The 20,930-nt window shown below is 41.2% G+C and overlaps 2 protein-coding genes across 6 annotated transcripts in view; both read left to right on the forward strand.

Moving 5' to 3' along the window:
• Positions 1 to 8,886, forward strand: part of LOC120791588 (F-BAR and double SH3 domains protein 2-like) — a 68,032-nt gene extending 59,146 nt beyond the window's left edge. Inside the window, exons 16-21 of one of the 5 annotated variants that reach the window (XM_040130050.1) lie at positions 47 to 130; positions 264 to 441; positions 1,683 to 1,906; positions 2,920 to 3,112; positions 3,229 to 3,361; positions 4,105 to 8,886. In XM_040130050.1, coding sequence (XP_039985984.1) covers positions 47 to 130; positions 264 to 441; positions 1,683 to 1,906; positions 2,920 to 3,112; positions 3,229 to 3,361; positions 4,105 to 4,210 — 918 coding nt within the window. In that variant the 3' untranslated portion in view covers positions 4,211 to 8,886. The remainder of the gene's footprint in view (positions 1 to 46; positions 131 to 263; positions 442 to 1,682; positions 1,907 to 2,919; positions 3,113 to 3,228; positions 3,362 to 4,104) is intronic. The other 4 variants (XM_040130055.1, XM_040130053.1, XM_040130052.1 and 1 more) reach the window with 4 other exon arrangements.
• Positions 8,887 to 9,205: 319 nt separating this feature from the next.
• On the forward strand, positions 9,206 to 20,682 carry LOC120792480 (NACHT and WD repeat domain-containing protein 2-like). Its single transcript, XM_040131684.1, is given in 11 exon segments — positions 9,206 to 9,474; positions 9,572 to 9,660; positions 10,951 to 11,058; positions 11,721 to 11,918; positions 12,263 to 12,404; positions 12,564 to 12,712; positions 13,491 to 13,841; positions 14,124 to 14,225; positions 14,870 to 15,692; positions 16,920 to 17,924; positions 17,927 to 20,682. Coding segments are annotated over 11 exon segments (5,214 nt in total). The 5' UTR covers positions 9,206 to 9,380; the 3' UTR covers positions 20,080 to 20,682.
• The last annotated feature ends 248 nt before the right edge of the window (positions 20,683 to 20,930 follow it).

The raw sequence follows: 20,930 nt of genomic DNA on the forward strand, positions 1-20,930 counted from the left end.
TCCCTCTTTCTCTATGTTTAACACTGTTGTTTTGTCTATCGTGCAGGCCTCTCAGCCGGACGAGTTAACTATTGATGAACAGGAGATGTTGGAGGTCATTGAGGATGGAGACATGGAAGACTGGGTCAAGGTACACAAACGCACAACAAGCATAATCTCATCAGCTATTTGTGTTGTATACTCTGTGTTTCCTTTTGGATTTACATCATGCATTGCATTTTTGCATTTGTGAATCCACTTCATTGTGGGCGTGTGCTTTCCAGGCTCGCAATAAGATAGGTCATGTTGGCTATGTCCCAGAGAAATACCTGCAGTTCCCAACCTCCAACAGTCTGCTGAGCATGCTCCAGTCTCTGGCTACGCTCGACGCTCGGTCACACACCTCATCCAATTCAACCGAGCCAGAGCTGCACTCTGGCTGCATCAATGGAGACACAAACAGTAAGTATACTGTAAACTTGTTAAATGTAAATAATTCTTTGTAAAAATTGACCTGTATGCTAGGAGTTTCAGTAAACCAAGCAAGCTAGTTTAAATGAGTTTGTTTTTTCCCATAATGAAGTTACTATGTGCCACTGAGTGAGGCATTTTTCTCTTGACGGCTCCACTAAATTTCAACTATAGAAAAGTGATTTTGCTTAACAGGATGTTATTGGGAAGAGCAAGTGCAGGGGTCATTTACTGAAGTTTATAGGGTAAATCAAGTTATAATTATTGAGTAAATGCAAGAACAGAAGAGAAATTCGAATACCTTTTTTTTCTATCCCGGTTTCCTTTCCTTCCATTTATATTTAGCAATGAGAGATTTTGTTGCTGCCATTTCACAGCCTCACTGGAACGGAAACCAGAGCAAAGTGGTTGTATGAAATTGAGCAAAGAACAAAACATCAGTGGTTGGACTTGCTGGCCAATTTAATAAAATGGGCAAGAGCGGAGCTTTATCACAAACATTCACTCTCTTTTTGGCTCCTCTCTCATTTCTGGGCGTATCCAAACACCCTATGCAGCCAGCACAGAAAGAATCGGGTCCAGTGCTACATTTTAAAGCAAATTAAGTTGCTGAAAATGAGCTCAGAGCTGAAATTCATAACATTTTATTTCAAGATGTATGACTGAGTCTTTTAAGAGGGCTGGAGATGCTTTTACTCTGATAAATGGTGACCAGGTTTGTTGGGCTACACCTATGTGGTTGAGAGCCTAACTTAATTATTTTAGATAATCAAAAAATTACATTCACAATACCTGATTGGTCAAGCATATTTTCACTGCTTATCAAAACCAGGAGGCGAAACAACCTCAGAAATGCAGCACTAGATTGCTATCTTGTCATCTTTGCTGTAAATCTTGAACAGTAATTTTCATTCTTTATTCTTCCTTCCTAACCTGCCTTGTTTGCAACTTTCTTTCTTTTTCTACTCTCTCTTTCTCCTACCCTCTTTCTATTTCTGTGTCTGCTCTACCCGAATACTTGGATGAGGTACATGAAGGAATTCTGAATCCTAATTATCAGTCCAGTTACGTCTTTCTGTCTTGTCTGTATCTCCCTCTCTCCAGCGATTTGTACCACTCTCTTTATGACAATGAGGGCCATGCAGACAGGGAACTTCATTTCCTCAAGCATAATTCTTTCTATGTATCTCTTGTTACTTTCTCTTCATCTTTTGTCCTCCTTTCTTTCTCAGCAGCGGTGTATGTCCGCGCACTTTATGATTACGAGGGCCAGGCAGATGAGGAGCTCTCCTTTTCTGAGGGAGCTGTGATCCGCCTGTTGAGCCGCGACACTCAGACAGACGACGGCTTCTGGGAGGGGGAGCTCAACGGTCGGGTGGGCGTTTTCCCCTCCGTGCTGGTAGAGGATTTCACTGAAAATGGCGAGACCAGCGGAGGAGGGGCGGGTGACTTACAGGTACAGTAACACTGTCCCAGGCAGGGATAAGTCTCACAGATAACACACACAACATGTAACTCAGTGGAAAAACTCAGTAAAGCAGATTTAAAAATGGAGAAATACTCCCACGTAAGTAACACATAGACATCCAGTGCCTCGCTCTTGAGCTGAGCTGGAAATCTGGGCTTATCAGTCTTTCCTCAGGGCAGAAATACCATGGCTAGCGTCTATCCTACTGTGCCCCTTTCTCCCCCCTTTCCCCTCCCTTCCTGCCTGTTGCTCAGTTGATCTATCAGCAGGGCCGATGTCACAAACAGTGGATCAGAACTGCCATGTTCCTGCAGCGCTGATAAAAACTCTGCACTGCAATCACAGAAAGAAGTCTTATCTGTGGCACTGAGTGCTGCCCTATTAGAGATTCAGCAACAGGAAGGATACAGCCTCTCCCTTCCTATAAGCCTGTAGTCATAACACACAACACAACAATTCTTAACATCTTTTAAGTCTTATGTGGTGAAGATTAGTAAAATATCTGAATCCTTCTGGTCACTAGCTTGAAAAAAATTTGAGGTGTATGCAGTGGCATGTCACACTTCAAACTAGGTATTCCTCAAAGTAATAATGGCTTATATACTAACAATGTGTCATATTAATGATGGAAATATACTATAGGTGTCACTTGGATTGATGAACACCAACTCTGCAATTTCCGTTAGCTCTTTGCATTGTTTTAGCGTCTTTCAGCTCATTTTTTTGGTTTCCTGGATGTAACTTTGTTTTGACTCACTCTTCCAGCAGGAGCAGGAGGCTGTTTTCAGAAAAAGCTCAAAAAGCTTACTATGCCTACCAGACAGCTGACAGAAATAGATGACAAAATTGGAGCCTAGCCGGAGAACATAGTAGAGCATTTAGCAGCTAAAGAGAGAAAAAAAGAAATCATATCATTAGTAATGTGATATATCGAACATGGGATCATAGATGAGCAGCAAATTTTCAGTGATGTATTTTTCTATTTCTGTATCTTTCTGTAGATCTCTCCGTCTCTGAAGTTACCATCTTCTCTGCCCCCTCTTCCACTGTACGACCAACCTCCCATCAGCCCTTTCACCAGCCCCGAGACCTCCACCCCACCTCCTCTCCCGCGCTCACCCTCCGCCGCGCTTAACGGGGAGCACAAGCATCCACTGCCTGCCTCGTCACACAAGGGATCACTGTCCACTCACAGTAAGACACGCACACACAAACACAACAACTGTTATCGGTAACTGAAATAGTTGAGAAAAGTCGTTGTGGCTTTTTATTGAAAACCTTTCCATCACTCTCTGTCTCTCTTTCTGTAGATCAGAGCTCTGGCAGGAGTCCGGTGTCTCCAGGATTTCCTCAGACTCAGCTACCACGATTCACCCCTGAAGGAGGCCCAGGGAAACTTCGACCTGTTAGTGTCAAAGTCATTTTAAGAAGTGTGTTTTGTGTGTAAGATATACTTGTTTTCTGCAAAGAACATCTTGGATATTGTGTTTAATATATATTTAGATATTTCAGAGTAGCAAAGTGTTTTGTCAGCTTTATTAAGTGGATTACAGAAGAAGCATGTATGTAATACTAGAAATAATAAGTCGATGAATCAGTAAGTCAACCAGTAGAAAATTAACTGGCAATTTGATGATTGAGTCATTGTTTAAGGCAGTTAACAAGCAAAAGCCAGAAAGTCCCTAGATCCAGATTCATTGTTTGTTTGTTTTTGCGTTTTGGACGGATGGTCAGACTAAAAGACCAATTTGAAGATGTCACCTTGGGCTTCAGGAAACTGCAATGGGCCTTTCTCTGTTGTCTGACATTTTATAGACCAAAAACTTAATCGACTAACAAGAAAATAATTTGCAGATTAATTAATAATAAAACTAATCGTAAACCATGTAATATGTTCGAGAACACAAAATTTTACACAATTTGGCTCTATTTGGCTCTCTGTTGTTCATGTTTTTTTGTTATTCTTTCTTTTGAATTCCATTCAAAATACTTTTTATTTTAAAACGAGAGATTTAACAAACCGTACTTTTTGGGGATAAAAAGTTTGTTGTACAGCAGGAAATGGACGTACTGCTTTAATTTAAATTAAGAAAGTAGGCCATCTCTATCATTTCTTGACAGTAGCTTTCCTTTCTTTGCTTTTTTTATTAGATAACATATTAAATGTAAGTTTGTCACTTCTGCAGGTGCGAGCTGCTCCTCCTCCACCTAAACAGCACCCCCGGAGACAGCAGGAGAAGAGCGACAAGACGGAGGAGGTGGAGATCACACTGGTGTGACAGGCGGTTATAGACACAAAAAAATAAAACTGATGACAGACAGACTTATCCTACAGGCTGAGGGACTGAGCAGCTCTGAACTGAAGTGAGCTTAAATAAAATGATGTGAAGTAAACCGAACTGAACCACCATGTCGACCCATCTGGCTGCCCCGCATCTTCTGTCCTCCTCGAGTGAAGGAGGAGAGTAAAAAGAGATAAAGGCAGAGTATCCAATTAGATAACCTCTATTAGCTTCATAATGAAGAGCAGCAGTAGCTGCCCCCGCATCCCTTTCTGCCCTCTCCCGTCCTTCCATGCTTGCCTTAAAACTTCACCTCATCAGGCAGCAAACCAGAGCACAGTAAAGGAAGCAGGAAGAGGAGGAAGAATGTTTTGAGAGGGGGGGAGTGGGAGAAGTTAATGATGGGTTTGGCAAGTTTTCTTTTAGCTTGTTAAGCTTGCTTCAGTATATTGTAAGGCAGTTTATGTCTCTGCACAGGCATACCATTCTGCTACGTTTGAGAAATTTCTCTTTTTCAGGCACTTGCTAACAAAAAATCATGAAGCATGAGAAAAGTTTTGGAGTCCTGAAACTGACAAAATATAGTAAAGGGTTATCAGACAAATCAGAAATGTAACTGAATACGAGAACAATACTGTTAGTTAAGTAGCAAATATAAGTATAAATAAATGTAAAGCGTCCTACTTTTTATTTATCCTTCAATGAATAAGAAAGAAAGATTTTTTCCCCCTTTCCTACCAGTTAGTAGATACAATAAATTGAGACGTACTATTTTACTCATACGTCATCTTTTATTAGCTTGTTTTCTCTTTTTAAAGATATTTATGTTTTGTTTTGGTCTTGGCACACATTTAATCATTTATCTATTAAGTCCACGAAACATTTCTTTTTCCTCACCACGTTTCCAATTGTGCTCATGAATATAACATGTAAGAATTAGGAAAACTGACGATATTTGGAGTGATGGAGATGACTGTGTGGTAAACACTGGCACTGCATCTAAACACACTGAGCACCTGCCTTTTCTGCTAGCTACCAAGCTGAAGCTAACTGTTGTCATAAAACTACACCAGCCCGTTATGCATGTAATGTTAACCATGCACATGGTCACTGTAAAAGCCCTTGTATCTGTAGCTAAAGCATTGTAGTCAGTAAGCTAATTCTAACAAAGCTAACAAGAACTTAGAACTTTTGAGTTCAGTTTGAGTTTTTGAGAAAAAAGGAACATTTAATTAAACACATCTACGAAATGTTGAGGTTGACACAATAGAGTCTGAGACTTATTTCTATTGTGGTCTTCATTAAAGAGGTCTGTGAACTTCCAAGTAGCATTGTAGCATAGCAAGGTAGCTTGCCGTCTAAAATGCTTTAGCTACAGCAGCATGCAGTGCGATATATAGATGGTTAACATGAGGTGTGCCAGCTAGCTACCTAGCTGAAAAGGCTGGTGTTCAGTTTGTTTAGCTTGCCAGTGTTTTCAGTTAAGCTAGCTAGCCACACAGACCTGTGTGGTAAGGAAAGTGGACCACGGTGGAAATAAGCCTTGTGTGTGTTTTAATGCAATTTTCTTATAATATGAAAAAAAAATTGAACTCAAAACTTCTGTAGCTTCTGCAGTTAGCTTCAAATGTTGGTGAACATTAGCTGAAAAGATAGATGCACATATTTGCCAGTGTTTTCAGTTTAGTTGTCTCCATTGCTCCGCAGATATAAGCAAATTTCCAAATGGTTACATGTGCACGGTTAAACAAGGGAATACATAAATGATTAAATGTGTGCCAACACCAAATAAACATGAAAATGAGTTTGAAAATAAAACGAGGCAGCAAAAGATGAATAGAAAAGTAAAAGAAATAAAGTTTCACTTTATTTTACCCACAAAGGAAGTTTCAAATATGTTATATTTTCAACATTTTATACTTTTTACCAAATTTTGTGTTTGAGTGTCGGGGCTCCATAAAAAGTTAAGCTCGATGAAAGAGAATGAGTAAAAACTTGCCAAATTTGTCATATTTTGGAGTGCAGTGTGGGTTGAAGTAAATGGACAGAGAAACTGGGTGGTGTGTGTGGACACAGCGTCCCCCTCCCCAGCCCTTCCCTTGCCATATATAATAGTCCTTATCATACGTATTCAATGTGTATTAGTACAGTACATTACTGTTGTCATAGGTATGTTATGCACAGCGTTTCATATAGACTAACTCAGCTGAATGGACGACCATGTCTGATATGTAGTACAAAGTTTTATCCTCATCTTACACTGAAAGGGCATTGTAAATATAGTATGAAGAAGAGATGAAAGGAGAGAGGGGAGGAGAGGCTGAAAGAAAAAGAGAGAAAAAGGAGGCTGGATCCTCCCTTCTGCTCTTATCTCCATCTCTCTTCCCATCCTTCCTTTATTTCTCTCCCTCTTTTCTCTAAAGTCTGTTCTGTCCATTGGCAGTGTGAATCAGTAGCTATCATATACACACATATAGTTACATAATATTACACACACGTTGCTATATCTTCTCTCATTCTGTGACCCGCTCTGTGTTTGTATCACTGATTGGTTCGGGAGGAGGACGGTGGTGCTTTCAAAGGCACTGAAATTGTTGGTATTCACTATGTGGCGACAAAGAAAAGTTTTATTTGAGATGATATAGACACTGAAAAATATTTGGAGTCAGGAGATTTTATTAATCGCGGAATGAACTGTATGACTTTTATCCCTAGAGATCATATTTCCTCTCACGTTGACTTTATTCACCTATAACATACTGTATATCTTTGTTTAGCGGACATGCATTACATTCGAAGGTATTTATTTTCCCCTGTTGTCTTGCTAAGCATCTCCATCACATCACTATGGGAGTCTGGCTTTTTTAATGCAGAAGAGAAAACATCCATTAAAAAAATGTACCTTTAATGTTTCCAATTTGACATCATCCATATCTTTTCCTGGTGTCTTACATTTCAACTTTTATTAACCACGGTAGAAACAAAAAAACAAGAGATGTATACAAAAATACATCATGCTGAATGGGTACAATTCTGTTTGTTTTTTTACACAAAAGTAAATAAATCTTCCCCCTTATATACCCTTCAAGCCTTTAAAACTCCTTGCCTAAAGGGCAGTGTAGCACTTTTATTTATTTGTACCTTCCCTGAAAAGTAGCAGTACCTTCATGTAGCAGCAGGACATGTAGAAATGACTCTGATGAATCACTGCAGTTACAAATACAGAAGTCAGAGTCATCCATTTCATTCTAATGCTGTGGTGGATCAGTGTGACTGATACTATTTTTAATTCTCCACTCTTCGAAAGAGATGGAGAGACAATTGTGGTCAATGTAATTTGGTGTTTCCTTAACTTATAAACAACAAACAAAGACAAAATACAATAAGGGATGTTTTGAATGGGAACATGGAGAAAATGTGTGGGTTTTTTTTTTTTTTGGTTTTGTTTTTAGTTGTTTTGGGTTTTTTTTGTCTTGAGAAAGGCAAAGCTGTTTGCGAGTGTGATTGTTTATCGGAGAGAAGAGAAATATTGATCGGGTCTGTGTTCGACTCTGAAGATGTGCCCCAGTTCCTTCCTACATATTTATTTTAACCAGGGTTTGATTTCGTTGAGCGTTCACACTGAATACATTACAAAATAAATTATACTCAGAGATGTCAGTGCTGATACTAAATCTTCCTGGTTCTGGAGTGTGGTGTTGATGAGCACTGCTGTCTCACAATGCACACACATAAGTGCTCATCACGGCTGGAAACGCTGTTCAGTGGCTGGACAGCTTCAGAAACACGCTGGAAAACAAAAAATTGTGTATTCAATCTGTGTTGCTTTCGCTTTGTTAATGCTATTTATCAGTCCTCCTCCAAAGTCGCAGTATCACAATTCCTTTCCTGTTAGTGCACACCTGTAAAGTATATTAATTTCTCGTATATGAACTGCAAAAACAGAATGGAATATGAAGATTGATATAAAGTCAATATTATATATTATGAATATGAAGTATAGAGTTGGGACACAGCTTGAGGCATGGGCTCATTTTGATCAGTTTCTAAAGTGGAGGTGAATTACAGTATGTCAGAGAAAAGTGATGCGAGGAATGGTTTAAATACTAAAAACATCCTTTTTTTTTTTTGCATCAGCTTTTAGAAACATAAAATTTTGTGTAGCATCCACACCTAACAAAGTTAAGTTTCAGATCCAAACCTCTGCTCTTCTGCTGTTGTAGGAACTAGCATTGACTTGTAACAGTGTGGTCAAGGCGACTTGAACAACAGCCTCTCCTTGATCTCTCTGAGATCTTATTTATACTGGTTTTCAAACTTGTTTTGAAGTTTATGGTTTACAGCAGCATCCCACAGAACTTCCCACTATAAATGCTCAATCAGTCAATCTATCAAATATAAAATTTATGACTTTTTGTTGCCAGTTGACACTTTGAACATGATTATTTTCCCTTTTTAACAGTCCCTTTGGTCTGCTATAGTGTTGAATTATTTGGTATGAGCCTGTTTTTGGTTTTTTTTATGTATTATATAATTCTATATTTTTCATCCTTGGTTTGGAGCAGCTACACCGCTGCTGTTATTAACAATGTGGTGGAACAAATGGCCTTCTCTCTCTTCACAGACTGTTGCCATGGTGACAGTAATGAGAATAGGTGCAAAAGTCTTTCTGCATATTATTATTGGCTGTACAAAAAACAAAGTTTGTATTTATTGTGTACAAATGTTAATTAATAAAAAAAATATGGAAAAGTTGTTTGTGTGTCATTCTGGGTTTTTGTTTTTCGTGCTCATTTCGTGTGTCTCTTTTAACCTGTGTGATCGTGTCTTCTTGTTACTAGTCATGCATATTTTTGTGTGTTTGTTTGTTTGAGTATTACGTACACAGTTGAGAATTTGTGTAACTGACAAGTGTATGTGTGTGTGTGTGTGTGTGTGTGTGTGTGTGTGTGCGTGTGTGCTATGTAGACGTTCCAGTCACTAGAAGTGGGTGTGATCATTGTAACAGACTATAAACACCCGAGGCCAGGATTTCCTGAGTGGAGCAAGAGGGAAAAGAAAGACAGCAACACAGAGGAGAAGAAGTAACTGTGAAGTTTTTATTTGGGCCCATGAAAGCCTCCATGCTGACCCTTTTAATTTATTTTGCTGTATTCTTTAACAATAGCTCTTGATTTGGCATGTGCTCCAGAGGGAAACAAATGGACCAGTCTCCTCCAGATTCCACCTGCAGTTCGTCCTGTGTGAAACTCTACCTGTGCTCCAACCCGGAGGGTATGTAGATGTAGAAGTTTATGTTTTTCTTTGGTCATGTGTCTAGAGTTATTTTGTGAACAGATATGTATCCTGTTTGTGTTTATGCTCTGTGTAGACAGCGTGGTAGAGCGCAGGAGTCTGAGAGAGAGCGTTTTCCCCAAACTTAGAGAGCAATGCAGAAACGCACTGGGACTGGACGTGAGGGTGAGTATACATTCCACTTTTCACTTGTGTGTTTTGTTGCTGTGTTACAGCAGGGGAGGCACTACTTTCTTTTTTAAGGTACTACCTGAAGTCTTATAACCTCTGTGTTTTTGCTGTATGCAGGCACCGTTGGTGCTACATTAAAAAACCAATACTGTAATGTCATAACCACTCACACTATTAATGGCTTTTCGAGCTGGCAAGAGCATTCAGGTGTGGCCCACTGAAGGAAACATTGTGACTTACTATATTTTAAATCTGTGGCAAAAGTTTGGTCTTGAATGAATTTATAAACATAATGTTGTTTCTGCTACAGTTATGCGTCCCCGGTGGTGCCTTTATTTTTCTGTCCTGAAGATCTGCTGTGCATCTTTTTCTCATAGGAATAAAATGTCTTGATCAAAAGTAGATGTTTGTATCATCTAAACTCAACTTACAACTTTTCATTAACAGTTCATTTCTGATTATGCTTTACGTTCATTATTCAAGTGTTTTATTTATAAAATGACAAATATGATGGCAATTGCAGACGCAAACAAGGGAAAGGCATGAAGTAATGTAAAGTAAATTGACTGTTTTGTCTGACCAACAGTCAAAAAAGGCAAAACCCAAAATCCGTTTACAATATGGAATCAAACTATTCTGAAAAGCTGTAGCTGGCAAATCAATTTTCTGTCAGTTCGCTAGAAGAATAATTGAGTAACTGTTTCAGCAGTAATACAGATTCATTGAGGAGCATCACCAAGACTCACATATCTAACGTTGCACCCTGCCAACAGTTTAATACATAAGCAACAGTATTTAGTGGCTTCCAGGTGTGTGTGTGTGTGTGTGTGTGTGTGTGTGTGTGTGTGTGTGTGTGTGTGTGTGTGTGTGTGTGTGTGTGTGTGTGTGTGTCTCTTTTATTCTTCAACACTATCCCCCCCGAGGCCTTCGCTGTAAAAGTGCAGTCAATTCTAATTAACTTTGCTTTGATTAAATTTGACAAAAAAAAAAGAGGAGACAAAACGATGAGCAGCTGTAACGCGACTGTGCGTAGCGTTTTATTGTGTTCATGCATGTGTGTGTATCAGATCACCTCAGGGCAGTTCAACCAGCACACTGTGCAGACTCCATTCAGCAGCATGAGTAATTAGAACGATGGAGGAACATGAGATGTTATTTAGCCACTACAAGGCCAATTGTTACAGCTCACTGGGTGCTTTTCATGATCTGAATTATCAGTCATCTCCCCTCTAGATTATTTAACCATTATGTCGCTTGTGTGTGTTTGTTTGTGTGTTTCTGCAGGTGATAGACCCATTCGAGTCCAGTGATCCCAGTCGTTGGCCAGATGAATACACCAGACAGCAGCTGATTACAGAATGCAGAGAGAGCTCAGCTGGACCTTTTTTACTGGTAAATAAATCACCAGGAACAATGTAATCATGAGTGTAGAGTAGAACAGCAAGCCCTGAAGGACTATCTGCACCACCTTAAAGTTACATATACACTAACTATCTGCTGTTAAATCAGTGCCTGTTGAATTTTGAGGTTTCTAGTATTATAAATGCAGCTTTTCGGGCTGTTGGGGGTGTGTGAGGGTTGAACAGATTGTCCTATGACTGGAAAGTCACAGGTGTGTTACTAACCAAAAAAGAAAAAAAAAAGACTTTCTCGACCAGAGTGAAACTCGAAATTCCCCGTGTTCGGCTACAGGATACACCTGCCAACGTAATTGAATCCTACAGGTATTACAAATGGAATTAAAAAAATAATTTCACCTATCTGACACAGTCTCAACACATTTTGAGTCTCAACACAATTAAATTTCTCAGAATTGGACTGGATGGCAGTGCATAGTATCACTGTACAGTTCCTGTTGTTCCCAGCCCCTGTACATAACAAAGTCCATATGCATCCCTGTCTTTTCCAGCTGCTGCACCGAACACAATGAAGAAAACTCAGTTGCTCCCAAGCTTTATGAATAAACGAGCATCAATACCAATGCGTACTAATTTGCACTTTTTGAATGCCTATCATGCTGATGTTCCCTCTGTGTCCACATGGTGGTGTTGTAGGCTCTGGTAGGACATCAATATGGCACAGCCAGTCTGCCCGCCCAGGTTGAGGTGTCAGAGTACCAGCTGCTGCTGCAGGAGAGCCAGCAGGCGGGCGTCAGCACCCAGGAGCTGGAGAGAGTTTACCAGAGGGACGAGAACACCATCCCTCCCTCCTACTACCTGAGACCTGCACACAGACACACCTGCTGTCCCCAGGTAATAAGTAGCTCAGTAGTTACCTCATTTACTCGCTGGATTTGATCTTCATTTATATTTATAAATTCGAATTATAAGTAAATAAATAAAATAAAGCCCTCTAAAATTATTTATTTCCTCATAAAACCATATGAAGCATTTAGAAATATCAGTTAATAATCTCTAGTGTTATTGCTGCTATTATTATTATTATTATTATTGCCGATTGCTATTTTGTGTGTTTATATTCTGTATATCACTATAGTTTGCCTGGATAAAAAACATTTCTTTTCTAAAAACTGGTCACCACAGCTAGTACATACCTTTTAGAAAGCAGCACCACAGTCTAACTGTTTTTTGTTAAGCAGGCAAAGGTTAGTGAGGAAGAGCAGAGCAAGATGAAGGCCAAAGAAGAAGAGCTGAGGAAGGTATTTCAGACCACTGTGAGTTTGTGCGTCCGCAACGGTCTTATGACCCCAGAGAAAGCCCACAGCTACTACAGATCAGGTGAAATATACACTGTACTTGTGTGTGTGTGTGTGTGTGTGTGTGTGTGTGTGTGTGTGTGTGTGTGTGTGTGTGTGTGTGTGTGTGTGTGTGGGGCTGTGTTGGTTTTGCTCATCGTTGAAGTACAATTTAACATGTGATTTCTCCTCTTCTCTCCAGCCCTCGACGCAGACCTGCGATTCGCTTTGGACAACCGCCCTAAAAATGACATCGCCAGACGCTGCCTGGTCTACATCCACAAGGTCGTCAATGCAAAAGGCGAGAGAGGGAAAGGACAGATGAATTTACAGCCACTGCCACAGTCAGAGGTAAAAGTCATCCATCACTTTCTCATGAGCTTTTATTTATTTGTTACTGCATCCTGCACCACACATTGCGTATCATAATGCACCTCACTTTCAGTCAGTTTCCATTCATAAAGGCACATATAGTCTAGTGAGAGTCATTAAGAAAAGTGCGTTTTCACGCCCAGACAAGCAGGATTGAATGAGAGAATTTTGATCCACTTGTGCAATCACCATTAATCTTTTTTCTTGTTAGTTTTGAAAGCAGAAACAAAGGCTTATTGCAGCTGAACATTTGTTTTCATTTGCCTGTCAGAAACCCAAACTTTATGTATTTATGTTTCTCTTAATAAAGGAGCAAATGGGGCTTATTGGAAACAATGCACATGTCAAAATTACAAGCACTTTAAATGAAATGATAGTTTAGCTAATAAACTGCATCTATAAACTATTAAGCACATAAGTAACTGTATGAGAAACATAGCATGAGTCATGACTCCGTTATCAATAAAAATGGCAAAATGAGTGCTCTCTGCATCTTTTATTAAAGTTTATTATTAGGTCCTGAAAGAGAAACATGTTTTTGTGTTTACACAACCATTCGGACATACCTGAAATGTCTCTCACATTTCTTAGTTTTATAACATTTGTGTGCATAAAACCTATTAATTTCATGTTTTAGAAATCGTTTTAGAAATCATTTCTGTAGTATAATAGAAGTAATTCTTCATTTACTTCAGATGCAGATTGTGTCAAAAGTGAGTAGAAAAAACTTGTTTTTTCCATATCCCTTTCTTTTCAGACTGCCCTCTCTGACCTAAGGACAGCACCCTCTGATGGACAGTTACTCTCAGAGCTTTGTGACAACTTCCTCCCCGGTCTCATCACCTCCCGCCGGCTTCTAGTCTACACCACCACCACAGAGTGTGACCCTCGTCATGGTTTCACGACAGCCAGGAGGCGGGGCTACGCCGAGTCTCTGTGCCAGCAGGTGTACTCTGACTTCGTGGCGTTGATTGAGAGCTTGGACACGTTCGTAACCGGAGAAGACTCTCAACTTGGTGATGCTTTGGCCCGAGAGCAGGCTGAGCAGGAGGAGCTGCGTGATGCCCTGTCCCGATTTTATGACGTCGTTCGTCCAGAAGAGGAAGAGGTCAGGATGAAAAAAAACAAAACACCATGTAGATATGGTCACTCTGATTAATAACTGAGGGACCTTAAAAACAAAATTTCTCGCAAATGCAGCCTTTGTGGCAGCTCGATGGATAATAACATTCAGTACTTTACAATTCAACAGCTGTCTTCTTTTTACCAAAGTCACATCATGAATATTTTCTAAATTTCTTGTCACCGTGTTGTGAAATTTTGAGAAAACTCAGTGCAAACACTGTATTTGCATCATAGCATCACTGAAGTTTACTTTCATCGGTTGTAGGTCAGAGCCTATGTGACGCAGAGTGACCAACAGTGCCCACTAGTGGTGACAGGAGGGCCGTGCACAGGGAAGACAGTGCTGCTGGCACACTGTGCTCAACAGGTAAGTGAACTGCAGTGAATTGTTTAGTTCTATTAAATTGACATGTCCTTTTCTTGTTGTATTTATACAGTGTTCATGCAAGTTGTATTCATGTTCGATATACGTCCACCTCCACCCCTGGCCCGTTCCAGCTCCTTCGTTTCAGGAAATCCAAACAATAACATGCATCCTACAAACAGAGAGTAGAGCTGCAAATAAGTAGGATGAACACTCACAAATTTTCTTCTTCCATTTCTCTCTTTAGTAAAAAATATCAGCAGTCCACTGACATTTTTCATTATTTTCTGACATTTTACAGACCAAACTGGATAAATAATCATCAGATGAATTAATAATGACAATGATTATTAGTTTTCAACTCTACTTAAAATTAAGTTTAGAGTTAAAGAGAATAGTTTGTTATTAGTATCTAGCAGCTTTATCAAGAGAAATTACCCATATGACTAAATCTTAGATTTCTAAGCAGGATAAATAAAAGGGTTCAAAAATCATACTAATCAACCAACGAATAAAGAAAACAGATGTAAACAAACCGAAGGACAAACCAGTGCCTACAAGAGATTTGCATTGTAAGACAGCGCTAGCGGAATCTGCACTGCATGGTCTTGATAACATGTGAACAAGTCTCCTGTCTCTCTCCACAGATAAAGTCGTGGCTGCCAGACAGCGATCCTGTGGTGATCACTTATTTTTGCGACCTGCAAGCGGAGCTTTCCCCAAAGCACCTGTTGTCCAGCCTGTGTTATCAAATAGCCGGTAGATGTCACAGCGACTCTTCCCCTAAGCAGGGTCCCAGCTTATACCTTGGCACCAACCAGGACGATCTTAGCTGCATCACTAGCCCCAGAGACTACAAATCCAACAGTAGCCCTACATCTGCTCTAGATTCTCACCATGAACCCAACACCAGCGAGCATGTTTCTGACTTCAACCTAAACCTTAGTACCAAACAGTGCCCTGACCCAAGAGGACCTAATTCTGGCATGATAAAACCTGACATTAGTCTGTCTGAGCTTAAAGAAATTTTTTCCTCCCTCCTCTCCCTTCTGCCTTCTTCCAAACAGCCTCTCGTTCTAATCCTCGACGGCCTGGATCAAATTGAAAACAACTTTGTTTGTCCTCAGATCATTGAGATCCTGCCCTCCCCGCTCCCCCCTGGTCTCAAACTAATCCTCACGGTCTCCTCCAACCAAACACATGTCCTGCAGGTCATCAAACTGCGTTACCCACAATGCAGTCCCCCTCACTGTGTATCAGAAGGCAGTGAGAAGGAGTCGGGATGTGTTTGCGTACAGCTGGGATTGGCAGACAGGAAAGAGTGTGTGAAGATACTGGCAGCACTGCTTAGCAGTTCAGGAAGGAGGGTGACATCTGGACAACAAGCTCTAGTGAATCAGGCGCTGACTTCCTGTTGTCTGACTCTCTATGCTCGACTACTGCATGTACATACCTCGCTCTGGTACTCTGGTATGACTGAGTGTGACTACAGTAAACAAAAATACAGTTTCTTGAAGGATAAGGCTGATGATATTGATATTTATTATAGTCCACAAATCCCATGAAAATACCAAAAGCAACAGTGGTTTAGTCTCAGTACTTTCCAACATCGTGACCCTGTCTGTGGCCCCAAGCTTATTCTTTCCTACTGAAGATGTAAATCTTTAAAAATGGGTTATAAATATATAGTTTTGTTTTTGTTTTGTTTTTTTGAACAAAGTGAATAATTTCCTAAAACAGCTGTAGTTTTTAGCAGATGTTACTCAAACAGCCCTGGATGTGGTGCTTCTGCAGTGGTTCCCAAGGAGGGTACTGCAGCACCCTGAGGTGCCTTGAGGATGGGCAAGATTGCCACTGGATTTGTTTCCATTTTTTATTGTACCATTATAATAATGTCGTATCACATAAAAAACGTGAGGCAACATTTACATTAACTACATTTTCATATTACAAATGAATTAAAATGGAAGATTTAATGTACAAATCACCGTATTAAAAACCCTGTTAAAAAGCAGTTATGCCACAGCTAAGAGGATTTTATAGAAATGCAATACACTTTCTGGCACTTTGGTTTTCCAGCTGTCAGAGCAGCACTGGAAAGATTTTTCTCTATGAAAATAGCTCAAAGAAATCGTGATACATCTGATACGTCCTAGACTACCAAAAGAGTAGAGGTGGACTTCACCAGAGGCGAGGACTACTTGACTTTGAGCTGTTCAGGAAGGGGGGAATTTAGCTGTCCCATACCTGAATGCCTCGTCTGCAAGAAAAACTGTCATCTGAGACTCTGAAAGAAAAAACACCCTCTTCATCCAGCAAAGATACCAAACCTCTGTAAAGGGTTGGCACTGGACCACTACTCGATTGAGTATTTATGGCCTGTATGTGTATTTACAGCATGCAACAATGTATGAGGGACTGACTCCAGATGAACTACTGTGCCCTTGTTCATCATAATGAAGGAATGTTTCGCCCAGTACAACAGTGTGGCTCAATGATGTGTTTTTAATAGTTTTTAGACAACAATGGAGCTCTAAGGCACAGAGGAATAAGATATATGTATCAGACTTTGTTGTTCTGTTGTGGTGTTTTCATGGGATTTGTGAAATATGAAAAAAAAAAAAAGTACCACCAGACCAATCCTTTAAAATGCTTATAATTCTCTCGTTCTCGCGTCTTCTCTTCTCCCATCATCAGATTCAGATGTGACTGAGTCGTCGCTCCCCGATGGCGTCCACGCATCCATTTCTGCACTCTTGGATCACCTCGAACAGAAACACGGCTCCTCTATAGTGAGTCGTGCCGTTTCCTACCTCAGCCTCTCGAGGACTGGGCTCACTGAGGTCGAGCTCGCTGATCTCCTCTCCAGTGATGATGATGTGCTGTCTGAGTATATTCAGCAGGGTGAGAGCCTCTCCTCTAGTATGAGGGTCCCACAAATTGGCTCGGAGAAACTTCTATTGGATTTAAGGAGGTTTCTTATCAGGAGGACATTTGTAGGGTCACGCGTTTTGTTCTGGGTGAGCAGGCATTTCAAGCTGGTGGTGGCTAAGAGGTATATAGGCACACATGAGGCAAGGAGGAAAATTCATTCAGAGATGGTGGATTATTTCACTGGCCAGTGGGCTTGTGGAAATGCTAAACCACTTCTTGTCAACCAGAAATCAGGACCAAACAAGGACACTGCCCAAATGAAAAAATACATAGACAGGCAGCCATCCAGCCAGCCGTTTGTCTTCACTTCTTTGTCCCAAGATGCCGGTCGGGTGAACTTGAGAAAAGTTGTAGAATTGCCGTATCACTTGCAACAAAGTGGCAGGTGGGAGGAATTGGAGCGTGGGTTGTTAATGTCATTGGGTTTTCACCAGGCTATGGTTCGAGCTGGTCTTCTAGGAGATCTGGTAACCATGTTGGAGGGTGACAAAAGGTCATCGGAGTTTCTGTTTTTAAGAGAACGATTACTCCTAGCAAGCACATTGAAATCTTCTGCTTGCTTACTGCAGTCCACACCTCTGCAGCTGCTCACAGTGATGGAAACAAGCCTCCTCCCTTATCTGGAGGTCTTTCCTGCACTCGAAGGTTATGTCAGAGAGATCAGACAGGAGAGGAGTAAAATAGGAAGTGGATTAGGAGTAATGCTTTGTCCTGCTCCTTCCTGTGTTCCCCCCATTCAGTGTTTAAAGTGTGATGCCAAAACCAAGGACGTTCTGCGACAGACTGCGGGATTGTAGTAGAGATCATGGATGATGGTTCTGCTTGGTTTTGGAAAGGTTCTGGATGTGAAGTAGTTAAAGGATCACTGAGCTGTGGGCAGAGGGAGCTGAAGTTTGCAGGAGTGAAGAGTAACGGTCAGTTCATGCTGCTTTCCACACAGTGCAACAAGCTTTTCTGGTGGGATGTGACAGGCCCAGAAGTGTTTCTAGAGATTAAAGACCCTTTGAAAACAGAGTTTGAACCAAAGTCAAGCCAACAAACGGCAAACAAAATTGAGGGGTTTGTTGGATGTCAGAAAAAGTTATTTATGTGGTGGAAAGATGAGAGTTTTGTGAGTGTGTTCAACATCTCCAGTCAGATCTTGACTCATTTCCAGTGTCAGAGTTTTGTGACCTATTTGGTTTGCTCCTCTAATGGCTTCTACATGTACTGTGGGCAGGACGAAGGCACAGTGTCCATATTTGACACAAACTCCAGCGGTCCGCTTGGCAGCTGTACAAACTCAAGCTACAGTGCAGTTACATTGATAATCGTCTTTGAAAATAAGAAGGAAATGGCATGTGTTGACAGGACTGGGAATGTAACTCTATGGGATGTGGCGGCCAAAATACAAACACCCAGACTTTTAAAAGAAAGATTTACTGGGGGTAAATCTAATAACATCCTCAATACAGATTACTCCAAAGAAATTGACACGTTATTGGTGTGTCAGTCTCATCAGGTTAGGCTGTGGGATACATCTGACTGGGAGCCGTTGGACCAGTTCTTGGCCCCACAAGGGAGAGCCTTCACTCAAGCTTTGCTATCCCAGGATGGCCACCTTTTCCTGGCTTTGTTAGACACCTGTGCCCTTGTATTGGTGTGGACGGTCAGCACAGGGGAGTGCGTCCTCTCCTTAGAGGCAAACAAGCAGCCTCATATGCTCCTCAAAACGGCCTCAGATGTCATTTGTGTCGCTCATGACGGCTGCCTGACAGTGTGGGACTCTGATATGATAGATGCTGCAGGTACAGCTCCGAAAACAGGGTGTGGCTTGAAGGAAGTGGTGGTTGAACAAACAGGGGAGTGGTTCTACACCGCAGACGGGTCAAAGACGGTGTGGAGATGGAGTTTAGAGACAGGCTTTCCACACGCTGACTTCCTACATGATGGTCCTGTCGAAAAACTGCGCCTTTCTCTGGATAATATCCACCTTGTGACACTCTCAGCAGGGGAAATTTACGTTTGGCAGACAGAAACAGGTCAGAACATCGTGCGTATCAGTGGCAGCAGAGCTACAGATATCCTGATCACCCCTAATAGTAGCTTTGGGATCAGCATTTCCAAGCGAGGGTTGTCTCGCGTGTGGAGGCTGGCACATGGGAGTATTACGTGCAGCATACACCCGTACCTATCTGGCGCCAAGGTGTCTCCTCAGAGCACCTTCCTCATTGGCTGTCGCCATGGTGACCTGTTAGCTGCCAGTCTGTGGTCAGGCTCCATCAGCAAGCGTTTCTCCTGTGTGGAAAGCTCGGAGCATGTTGTTGCCTTCCACTCACTTTCAGAGCACCCAGACGTTGTGGTGGTGATGGTGGCCTCAGGGGCAGTGTACACCTGGAAGGTAGCAGAGGAGACTGTGTGCAGGCACTTTCAGCTGCCGTATACGTTTCAGTGTCAACCGCAAGACTTCCAGATTTCCTCCGATGGGAGCTACGCACTGCTGTCCACTGATGATGACACCGTCAGCCTCTTGGACCTGTCTCAGGTCAGACTGTGCTCATTCAAAACCGAGGGTCCCGTCATTAAAGCCTGCTTGGACAAAACTGGATGTTTTGCTGCCTACATCAGCCTGGACAAAACCTGTGCCTGCGACCTGCATGCGAGGCCCGTCCTCGCAGTCGTACGACTCACGGACGGGGAGAGCATAGGAAGTGTGCGTCTGTCTAAGAATCCATTGACTCTGGTTGCATGTAAGCAGCAGTGTGTGTTTGTGGGTTTTGAGGACGGGTCTGTAGGCATGTACTCTGTTTCAGATGTCACGATCAACACGGAGGAATCAATCAGGTGCAGAGAAAATTCGATTGGCGAGTTGAAGCGGTGCCCCTTTGACAGAGCACCATCCCGCTGGTTACCGCTAGCGACCCCCAACATTACGTGGCCTTAAGATTATTATGTACTGTTGGACAAGGATTGTGTTTTTAAAACATATTGAGATGATAAATTTGACAGAACACAATGAGAAGAGCGACAGATGTGACAGAAATTAGAAATTGTTGTATGTACATGTATATATTGATGTATAAATAAAAATGCACCAAGTGTCATTTGTTTCCAGCACTTCTGGGGCACACAGGAAGGACTGTTTTTCCAACCAGACAACACCTTTATCTGTAACTTCCCCACTGTTTGTTTTAGTTTCAGTTGGCCTGACTTCATGATGATGACCTCAGCAGAAAAACCTTTACCTGAGTTTCATTTCTGTGAAACCCAAACCAGTATGTGATCAGTTTGTACCATATCTACTGTATTCGGTATCTTAATGTATTGTTCACACAGAGAAGGATCTTGGCATAATGTATTTGAAATAAAATAATTTGGTATAAATGCCTTATTTATGTCTGTGTTTCTGTGTTAAAAAGCAATGCCAATCTGAGATGTCTACATCACTGTTTTGTATCTGTATGTTTTACTGTTCTCTTGCCAGAAAATAGAGTATCCTGTCTGTATACCTTTAATATTTTTTTATTGATTAAAAAAAATTACATGATTTTGTTCATTTGAGTCAGTTCACCCTAAACACAAAAAAACCAGATCTATTCTTATTGCAGATATTGTACTTATGACATTAAAAGTGAGTAACATTTCATCCGCAGAGTTAAAAATATCGAAACTGACGCGATCTTTCACAGTAACGTTTGCTGATCTCATGCTGCCTTCGCTGGTTGCTGGTAAGCTCGTAACGTCTGGTACTTCTGCCCGTACCCCCTGTTTGGTTGTGCTTGCTTGCTTTTAGTC

Source organism: Xiphias gladius, chromosome 7 (assembly GCF_016859285.1).
Source record: "Xiphias gladius isolate SHS-SW01 ecotype Sanya breed wild chromosome 7, ASM1685928v1, whole genome shotgun sequence".
NCBI lineage: Eukaryota > Metazoa > Chordata > Actinopteri > Istiophoriformes > Xiphiidae > Xiphias > Xiphias gladius.